At 37.6% G+C, this 11,067-nt stretch overlaps 1 protein-coding gene across 1 annotated transcript in view; it reads right to left on the bottom strand.

Moving 5' to 3' along the window:
• Positions 1 to 1,133: 1,133 nt before the first annotated feature.
• The window catches only part of SYT10 (synaptotagmin 10), a 36,008-nt gene continuing 26,074 nt past the window's right edge, over positions 1,134 to 11,067 (bottom strand). The window contains exons 4-7 of the mRNA XM_056342142.1: positions 4,745 to 4,865; positions 4,213 to 4,384; positions 2,642 to 2,771; positions 1,134 to 1,534 (exon numbers count right to left, since the gene is read on the bottom strand). Coding sequence (XP_056198117.1) covers positions 1,463 to 1,534; positions 2,642 to 2,771; positions 4,213 to 4,384; positions 4,745 to 4,865 — 495 coding nt within the window. The 3' untranslated portion in view covers positions 1,134 to 1,462. The remainder of the gene's footprint in view (positions 1,535 to 2,641; positions 2,772 to 4,212; positions 4,385 to 4,744; positions 4,866 to 11,067) is intronic.

The following is an 11,067-nucleotide window of genomic DNA, read 5'->3' as shown; positions in this document are numbered from 1 at the left end:
CGCAGAAAGAAAAAAGAAAAACAGAAAAAAAAAATAATGGACTGAGGTCAACTGCAGCGTTAAAAAGAGCTAAACGCACAAAATAATATGTAGTTCTCTTTTGTTTTTAAAGCAGCTCACTTCAGCCAATAATTTTTGCATTTGCTGTCACTGTGTATTCTAATACATGAGTTTACTAGTTTATAAAATTCTTACATTTCAATTTCTCTCTCCATATATTGACAGAAAACATATCTCAAAATCATATTTAGCATGTAATCCTAGAGATACCCAGTCAGGGACCAGGAACTATTTGATGTGAGTTATGCACTTACTCAAAATATCTTCAAAGAAACCTAATATTGTCATGTTAAATCAAGAATCAGAAAAATGTTGTGCATAACTGCAGGTTTTTTTCATTTTTTTTGAACAGCTTAAACATATTAAATCAGTTCCTTTACTTCAGAGCATTCTCTCATCTACAGTTTGACCTGTGTGAAGACCAAGTAAAGACTGCATGATGCCAGCAGCAAATGAGCTGCTTTGAAGGGGCTGGATGCACCTCATCAGGAGACAGCTACACCTCTGTGGAGCTACATCCACTTCTACACAACTCACTGCAGCAACATTAGCTTTCCACAACAATACCTGTACATGCGCTGTCCAGTGCCATGCAGAGACATCTGAGCTAGCTCTTCATCAGCCGGTGGATCGTTGAAGCAAACCAGCTGCTGAGGTACAGCCACCTGCCTGGCTGCACGTGTCTGGTTGTTTTCCCGGACAGGATAAAGAGTTCCTGTAGGGGCAGCCGGCATCTCGATTGCTGGAAGATTATAACTGCATAGATCCAGTTGTGAGACCTGTTTCATAAAGGCTGAACTAAAACCCAGTGAAGCCAGTAGGGTCCTTCTCATCGGCTTCAGTGGGCTTTTGATCAACCCTTCCTCCCTGCCCAAGGAATGAACCGATTTTCCAAACGCCCAAAGCATGACAACAGTTGTTTTTTCATGCAACATTCAGCTTGAAGTGTTTTCTTGAGAAGTCATAGAGGATTTAGTGCAATTTAGAAGAAACTCACTGCATGAGCTATGTATGACTATTTGCTCTCCTGCAAAAGAATTAGGCATTACAAGCTGCAGTGGTTTGAATTGCTTAAGGGATTTATTGGGGATTTTTTTTTTCTTTGTCTATGCAAAGATAGAGGTCATATCAAAATACTACTTGGATATGACACTGGATATATGCCAGTGAGAAAACAAGTGAATGAATTTGTATGAGGAAGGGTTATATGTGGCTCAAGTCAACTTCATTCATACATTAAGAAATGATTATAAACTGTAATATAAGACTTAGAATAGGAAAAATGTATTTGAATAAAAAAATATGGATACAGTTCATCTGCGGAAGCCGAACCTTCTGTTTACGTAGATATGAGCTACAAGGGAGCTTTGGACACTGAACACGGTGAATCCATTCCTGTTCCCTAGGGCGTAAGCGGTGGTTTTGGTGATGAACAAGATCCCTGGCTATCAAAACTGGTTGCTCGGCCAGGTAACTGCAAGAAAAGTGTTAGTTTTACAAATGTGATCACATGTGGCTGTGCATCACACTTATTTCAGAGGATGAGAGACTCCCTCAAAGAACCCAAATCGCACCTAGACCCTTTCCGGATCAAAGTCTCTAGCAGAACTAATAATGGAAAGAAAATTCCTCAAGTGATCTCCTAAAAATGCCTCTGACTCATTTCACAGGAGTGGGTTCATTTCACCAAGCAGGGGTGGTACCTCTGTCTCCAAACTTACATGATCCAGGGAGAGCCACGAACCCCTGAAAAGAGGCTTCTCTACTGCACTGACTCTGTTGCTCTGCCCTCACACTCTTCTAGCAGGTGTTCTCCTGAGGCCTTGCTGTTGGGCTTTTCCTACTTGTCACCGGACACGCTGTGCAGCCATGTCCTGCACAGTGGGGAAACCAAGTGGTGTGTGACGCCTCAGAGAGCAACTCATTATTCTACAGAGTCTGCTTTTGGGAAGGTCTGAACAGTGTGTCCTCTGTGTCCCAAAACAGGGCCTGTGGCTTCTTGAGGCTTCAATATGAATTTTTCTGAGCCCAAAGCTGTGAGCATTTTACATACAGAAAACCAGTGAGGTGGCTGCAGCATCTTGAAGAGGGAAGCCCAGGGACTTGTAGGTATAATCACCTGTGCATTTGCATAAGCTTCCAATAAGTGTCTGTTTGAGTAACTCTGTAGGTAGCTGCTGGTATGATGCCTCAATTTAGCCTAATTAGCAGGCCAGTTTCAGATTAATGTTTTAGCAACATAACTGTTCAAGCTAAAGATTTTTGAATAGGAAATGATTGCTTTTGAATTACTTGCAAATGATCTCTTTTAAGTGGATGTAAGCTCCTTTATCATCATCTCTGAGAATTTTGAATGTCTTAATTTAATCTTACAATATCCACCAGCGCATCATGGGAACTTTTGAAATGGCACATTTAAGTAATCAATAAACCCTTGCAACTAGATTTAGGTTGTGCTAAGGATCTTTTAGCTGTTCCACAGATGCTGCACTGATTTTCATGATTCTCAGAACCACATAAAGTCTGAGGAAGACAAAAACATTCAATATACTGAGAAGGAGGAAATTTTGCTACTTCTTACCTCTACTAGTGGATGCCAGTGAGTTATTGGTTTACGGGGGTAAGCCAGCATTTCATTCCAATGATCTCTTCCAAGCCCTTCAGCGTCAATTCCTGTCCGACATACCCCAATGACCTCATTGTGCCCTACTCTAAGAATTGCAGAGAGGCAGAAATTTTTTTAAAAAAAATAGTTTTAATAACATTTGATTTATAATTCTGTTTACTGGTTTAGTGCAGCACAGAATACATGCCCAAAGTTTTCACATTATTTTTTACAGATATTAGTTTTAGTGGTAATATAGTAATATTAAGTTCTGTAATGCTAGCATCAAAAACCTCCAGCCACTACCAGAATGCTTCTAGCAGCTATAAAATTAGTAATGAAGACTTAACCCTCACCATTAAAAGGTTACAGTCCAAAAGACACAAGGACAGAAAAGGACCATAATATACCAAATGATCTAGAAGGAATGCTTCAATTTTGTGGGAGAAGAAGGTGAAGGAAAATGGAAGGGCATACATTTCCTGCTGCAAATCCTTCAGACATCATTTCATACTGTATTTCCCAGCTTTAATTGTTGTGGTCATTGGAACTTCAGCCAAAATTGTGAAAGAAAAGATCCATAGCTGTAATAGGCTATACCTTAATAGTTCATACTGCAGGCAATGCCATAGACTTTCTGAGGGACTCCAGAACTCCTTATATGTGCCTTAGAATAATGTTTCCTAACTTCCTCTTAGCAAACACTTCGAAAGGAGCAGCTGAAAAGGACTGAAAGTGTGCAACCTTAATGGCACCATAGTGTCCCTTTCACATCTGACTGAGAAAGTCTTCCTGGCAGAAGTTGGAGGACAATCAGAAATCTGATGGCAAAGAAAAACAATCTGAATTTTTGTGTTACTAAATTTGACTTATTTGCCCTGCAGTCTCAAGAGCTTATTATTAATAGCACTTAAATGAATCAAACTTGGCTCAGGCATGATTCTTCAGTCACTGTTCGGTTTAACCTGCAGTCCTTGAGCCACTCCAAGTAGGAGTCTCTTCCTGTCAGTTCTTGGTGAGGACATAGATAACTGAGGCTTAGATACGTTATCAGCGAGGGCTGAACCCAAAGGTTACAAAGCTTCTTTATTGAGTCAACCGAAGAATTAATTATGACTTAATTCAATGAGGTAATTAGCATCTAATTCTTTTTTAGTCATCCAGATTTTCTTTGCTTTGAAATAACTGCCATTTAAATAGAAACCAGAGGTGTGAGGGCCTTTTTTAAACTGGGAGACATACCTGATTTATAAAGCTTTTACATAGTCCAGCAACCAGATGGGGACAGAAATATATACCAAGACTAGTAACCCCTAAGAAGATTGAGCCATGTTTCTTCCTCATCACAGTTACTGGTGACACAGATTAAATGGTCTGAGCTGTAAAAGGTGTGGAAGCTTTAAACTTCTTCAGGAAAAGACCCCAGGGCTTTATCTTTTGTGACACTGAACCTACTTGAAAGTTCAAGGAGGTAGAAAGCAGTTGCTTGCAACGATCACGTTAACTTCTCCCTGAAGTTTAAAGGTCAGAAAGCAAACTGTGCTTACCGATCGTAATCCATGACTGCAATGGAGAGGCTGACCTGGTCCACATTCTCTGGAGGGATATCAAAGATGATGGCCTCGTTATAAATGGGATTGAGCGTGTTCTTTTTTGTGGTCGTTTTCCGCTTTTTCAGTCTTCGGCCCTCACACATCAGTGACACTTTGACATATGGATCTGAGTAACAGATAATCAATTGTGTGTATTTGGACTCAAAGTCATTCAAATGTGTAACACAAAAGCAATATTTTTTGTAGGAATGTCATTGCTAAGAAAAAAATATATTACAAAGATTTCAGTGACTCTGGCAAACACTGCTTTCAATATACTGTCAATGCAAAGGAAAGGTATGGGCCTTCTAAACAGTCATACCGTCTGCCAGACCAAAGGTAGCCAGTGGATCTGAACAGGGCCTATACCCATTCTCCTGCTACTTCCATTTCACAACCATATTAAACACAGAAATAAACCCTGAGTTCCTATTTGTCCCCTTCCTGAGTAGACTCTGCCCTGTTATTTAAAAATAAGTAGATTCACCTGATGCGCCAGTTATATCCATTGCTTTGAGATTCCTACATTTGATGACTGTTAATGTCATTCTCCCAGCAGTAGGCAAATAACAAAGGGAAAACATGATCTCACCCAAATCTATGCTTTCCTGAAAAAGAAAAGCAATGATTAGAAATCTGATCATACTGCCAACAATTCATTCAGATCATGCAAAAATTTAGATTTTTTTTCACATGGAGGAACTTCTTTTGCAGCCTCAGATGCTTTTGAAGAGGTCACAAACAATTTTCAGCAATTATTTCTATAAAATACAGAAAGGATACCAACAGGATAATATTTTAGCTACAGGATCTAGAATTACAAAACTGAGAAATTAGAACAAAAGCAGAGCCAAAATCTCTGGATTCCTGATATGTTTGTGTTGCATTCATACAAATGGAAAGGTGCTGAATGTAGAATGCTGAGTTCTGCTCTTGAAAATACTCAGACTCCATCAACCACAGTAGAAAGAACTCTGGTGGGATATTTAGGTCACACACATTTACATGACTTTTAGCTGCTGGAGTTTACATAGGAAATTTATTTCTGCACACATGTATGCATATGAAAAGTTTATCCTAAGTGCTTTGAAAAGAAGAATGTGCTTGTAAAAGTTGCTAGCTTTATTGCTCTTACTGTGCTTTGAGGGGTTGTTCTATTCTAGAAGAAAAGCAAAGTAAAGGAGTTGTACCAACAACTTGTCTCAACAGCAGATTTTTGGAGGGTAATATACTCAGAAAGATAGAAGAGGTCCATATGGAACTTAATAATCCTCACAAAGATAGTTTCTATGTTGAGACAATGTGCTGTGGATTCATGTAATATGATGTTGTGATACAGTTCAGATGCTACAACACTTGAGAAATGTAATCTAAGGAAGACAGGTTCCATCAGTTCTTATTTTTTCTTTTCTCAGTCATTTAATTATTTAACACCACAAAAGCTTAGTTGTTGAGATGTTATGTTCTGAATTGTTCCTGTTCTAAAATTTTAAATACACCCCCAAAAAAGGCCCAAAGAAAGCTGCATATTAAGAACAACTCAGAAGTTTCAAATATGAGCTTGTAAGGAAGTTACTTCTGTAAGGCAGCCACTCTCAAGCATGCTCATGCGATCTCAAAGGGCTTTTTTGACTGTTACTAAAAGGCTTATTTTTAATATCTCAGCTTCAACATTTTATCTGTCAAACCTACAGTTACCCTGAGAGTACAAATTTCTTTGAGAACTGCTGGCTTTATGGTACAGCTGTTCTAGCATCAGCTGGGCAAGCATGATATATTTTTAAATTACACATACTAAAATAATGACTGCAGTGTAGATGACTTACATTGCTTATAGTTATTAGACAGACTGAGGCTTCTTGTTCACATTTTTCAGTTTCTGATATGAACAGTTATATTGACTTCCCTCAGGTTAATACTCTGCCTAAATTGAAATAGGTACTTCAGATCCTTCTTGAGTAAAGATGGACTTAACCACATGCTTCAGGGGTTTGTTTGTGTGTTTGGTTTTTTCCCCTGCATTGCAGATTTTAGATTGAAGAATGTAGTTTTAGAATAGCTTTAAATTCTCTGTTGCACTGTTAATAAAATATTTACATTTGTGTAGGTTGGTGAATTCACATGTTCAGTCGTTTTGCTGGGATTCTGTTCTGAGAATTAATAGATTGATAAGCATGGGAACATGCACTGTGGGGAAATTTCATGCTTGTCAGTATTTCAGTATTTCAGATTTCTTGGGATTTCAAAATTATTTAGCTCATTCAGTCCACATAAGATAAATAAAGCTATCTGACATCTCCTTAGCCCAAGCCCTTACTTTACCACACAGAGCACAGAATTTTGTGCCACAGAGTACATTAACAAACTCACTTTTTTATTTCAGAAGAAATAAATAAAACTTGAACAAATGAAGTGTTATTCTTGTCACTCATTTGTTAAAGTAGCAAGTGCGCTCTGTTATATTTTAGCTTTTGTCATATCTGAAATCTGTTTTAAGCACAGCTTCTGTTACTAGCATTACTTTCTGAATTCAGAGTCTGATTGTTGTTCCTCATATCCATATGTCAAAGAGATCTCAGTCTTTTGTTTGAAAAGCAAATATACATCCCCCACATCCAGTACTTCAAAGTTTAATGTCTCTGTTGAGAGAGATGATGAAGATGGGTTGGATCATCAAACACACTGGGCAGCTTGTGAAAAGGACTAATTCTTCCTTCTTCTGAGAGATTTGTATAGGTGAATAGAGAAAAAAATCATTTTTTGCAAGATGGGACTGTGAACTTGAGTATTGTGTTATTTGGTTTTGAAGATAAATTAGATACACACTCAAAGGTTTGGTGAGCTCAGAGGATAAGAATACAGACAGGACTATTTACCATGACTTAAATACTTTAAAAGAAGCATTGCTCAAAATACTTGCAAAACTCCATATGGTGGTTACTCTACAGTACTTTTTGGAAAAGCAGAGAAAAACATCAGTGTTTAACAAAATGGCAACCATTTGAAGCTTATGCTCAGTCTTTTTTCTTTCCTTTCTGAACACCATGTACTGAAGTTATATTGAAAAAGAGCTTGGAAAATCCCCTGCAATCAAACCCCATTTTTTTTTTTTTTGACTATGCAATGAATAGGCAAGATGCCTTAATGCAAACAGAAATGCTTAGACAACAAATGAGGGGAATCTTTTTGCTTCACACAGCAGACTGTCCAAAGGGCAGATGTACTAAGTTACCAGAGCACTGTAATGACTGTAATGACTACTCAGTTTGAACTGGTAAATGATGGTTTTAGGATTGGGGAAAAGCTCTCTTCCACTCCACTGTTTATGCAGGCACTTTATGATGCCTGTGCTCTATATCTGGAAAAAATGTGGCTTGTGTTGTCCTGACAGGTCTGATTTTCTTACTGTGGAATAACGCTCATGTTACTCTGTGCATTATTTGAATAGATAAATTCTGCAGTAGGCTAGAATAGATATTCTTTCAAATAAACCATCTTGCCTATATCAAAGACATTTACAAGTTGCTCATTATAAGGCCAAAGGGCCAGAAATAAAATTAGTTGTTACCCTGCACTAGTCCACAGACACCATTTAATTCTTCTCCTGGTAGAGAGAACTGGTTGTCATAGATTTCTACCACAGACCAGGAGTTCTTACGGTCCTCAGGTCAAGTTAAAAACATGTTCTTTCGAAATCCTTTAAACAACTCTGATGACTTTTAATTTTTTACTTCCATTTGGTACTAGTTGTGGTATCTAGAAACATTTTCTGACAGTTCTGTAGACAGTGTCTTTTTGGTTAGTAAGGAATAGAAAGTCAGAGTACTTTTACTGAGTTTCTACTCTGAGTATCTGCTGAGACTGGGGCTCTTTCTTCATACTTGAGTGAACTGACTATATTTTGTTAGGACTTCTACAAGTCATGGGGCAACTGGAGATTAAGATATTAAAATGCATCACTAAAATAAATATTATTTGGAAATCAGTCACACATGGTGGAGCCCCAGACTTATGAACTTTTAAATGTTCTTTTGAAGAATTACGATTAAAATTGCATGTGTATATACATATGCTAGCATCAGAGACTTGGTATTGGATAAAATGTCTGGGATATCACCATTTCCCCCATACACACTTTTTTTGTTGACTTGAGGACTAGAGATTCATGAATTTTGAGCTGAAAACACAGGTTCAGACCTAGATAACAAATAAAGTAAGGCTCAGCATTTAAACTTCTCATGGCAGTCTTTGTCTACCACAGTGATTATAATGAGTAACAATAAATGCCCTGGATCCTTAAGTATTATTGATTTTAATTGAGATTTAAAAATAGGATTTAAATTACTTCAGAACTGCAGTGGTCTAGAAAATTTGTATTTTTCTCACTTCATAATACACTAAATAATTAAGTTCACACAATTCATTGGACAGGAGCCTTTTAGTATAAGCAAATCTGAGAGAGCCAAGGCACAGACTAGCCTCAACAATCACTGTGTTACAGTCCACCTCAAAAAAAACCAGCTCAGAAGACACAAGCCTGGACCCAGTGGTTGACATTCATGAAAATTTTTAACTATGCTTTAGATTGCCTTACAGGTATCATATATTTGCCTAGAACTGGACATTACTTAGGTACATCCCATGAAATTTTATCTATTTCCTAGGTCTGCTTTGAGTTTTTCTTTTTCTTCTTAAATTAAACTTAGATTTCAATTAACAGTTAGCTTTACAGATGCTTGTAATGATTCCCCCCCCCCCCCCCCCCCCGACTCCCAATAACAGGTACAGAAAAAACAGCATTAAGCACAGCTGTGCTAATGCAAAAGGAAGCATTAGTGGGACTCTCTATCTCTAACTCACTTATTTCCCTGTTGTGTACACAAGCCATCATACCGTACTACGAAACTGGAAGGATGGTAAGTGCTATACTAGCTCCAGTTATTTTTATAGCTCCCAGTTTACTTCACTATCCAATCCATTTTCTGCTACAGTGGTGCTAGAACAAAATAAAACAAAGAAAACACCGATCTCAAATGCATATGTCAGCTATTCAGATGAACTTGGGGTTTTTTTTAGCTAAAGAACACAGATTCTTCAAATTGCATAGCTCTCATCCTACACAAGCAATCACACCTGAATGGACGTGCCAATCATTTTTTCCGTAAGGTTACCAGGGATCTGTCCGCATTCCCTGCTTTAGGGGCCTTTGGGAAATCAGTTCAGGGGTTGGCAAAGTCAAATGGAAAAAGGTGCTTATTCTATTATTTTTGTCATCAGACCCAATGGACACCAGTGCCCTCATTTTCACACTTACGCCTGTAGAAGTTAGCAGCATTTCTACGGAGGCTGTGGTCCCTACTTGCAACATGGATAAACAGCGGAGGGGTGTCAGAGGGAACTTGAATCCCTTGTAGGGTAACATCGATTAGCCTGATCATTTTCTCAGAACCATTGTTGCTGGTGAAAGCTTTGCTGTCTTTTAAACCGATTAATTTTTCCAATTGTCTCCATTAAATTCAACATTAGAGACAACTTTTAGCTAGGAACCTCTACAGATTCAGTAAGAAAGCTAGACAGACATCCTTCCACATTCAGGGTAGTTTCTTCTCACATCACAACTCATAACACAGAACTGGACTGGAAAAATTATTTACTAACTATACTAAAAATGTAAGAACTTCTGTAGTCTCCGTCCTATGATCCAAGTTCTTGTTTCCTATGCTAGCAGGTGTGAAAAGATAGGCAGCTGATATGTGAAATGAACACTGGGCCATTTTTTACTGATGTTTGTTTCTTCTTCTTTTGCCCTAGTTTTTCAAGTTTTGCAACTCAAGCAAAGTCTTAAAAGAGCAACTCACTATGGATTCTTACAATGAGCTATTTAAATGTTACTAGAACAAAAAATTTTATACACTTTTGTTGTTATTAGTGTGTCATTAATTTCCACGGTTAAAATAACAAGTATTTGTGTAGTTAATACTGTATTAGAAATTAAATTCCCTCAAAACCTTCTTGTTGTTACTTTCGTTATCATTCAGATTATCATAATCCACCGTAATAATTTTAAATCTTAATCTTTATTTTAATATCCAGAACTACTTTCCTATTAATTGTAATTTAAATGATGATTCAAAGACTGCATGTGAGAGTAGCACAGCAAAAATACTAATGGTGGTGTGAATTCATTTTGTATTTGATTCCTAAACATGTGCTTCACAATCTTTTTTCTCTTCATTTTTCTGCTGTATTTTGAGTAAGCATCCTTACTAACTAACAGTAATTTCCCAGAAACCAAAGAAGTTATTTAAGCATTTACATTCCTAGACTGCTTCCTTTAGTCACACTGAAAATTGCTTTTCTGTACAGTACATAAATTTAACAAAAAATGTAGTGGTAGAACTAGAGCTTTGGTTTACTTGAATACTGCAGGAAGGTAAGTCCCCCAAAGGACAGATTTCTCTCTTTTTTCTTGTTGTGTTTAGAAACATTATATATATATTCCTTCTTTACAGTAAAAATGACTGACTTCAAGCTTCAAGAGTCAGGTATAAAATAAATCACAATGATAAATGTTGGGGGCTGGGTGAAAAGAGGGAAACCTGTCCCCTCAGACAGTTATCTGAGAATGTATTAAGATATTTCTCGTTTCAAGGTATAGATCAAGATACCAGTCGGTCTGCTTTCTCATCTATGCGTTTAGAATTTGATGGTATTTATGCTATCACAGAAATCGTAAAAAGTTACATAAAGGTCAAACTGGAGAGCTAATTCTACCACCTCTCAAGGGGACTTTACCTTGGAAACCTTGTC

This window comes from Falco biarmicus, chromosome 5, assembly GCF_023638135.1.
Source record: "Falco biarmicus isolate bFalBia1 chromosome 5, bFalBia1.pri, whole genome shotgun sequence".
Taxonomy (NCBI): Eukaryota; Metazoa; Chordata; class Aves; order Falconiformes; family Falconidae; genus Falco; species Falco biarmicus.
Note: the sequence above shows the minus strand (reverse complement) of the source record. Positions and strands in the feature narration are given on the sequence as shown.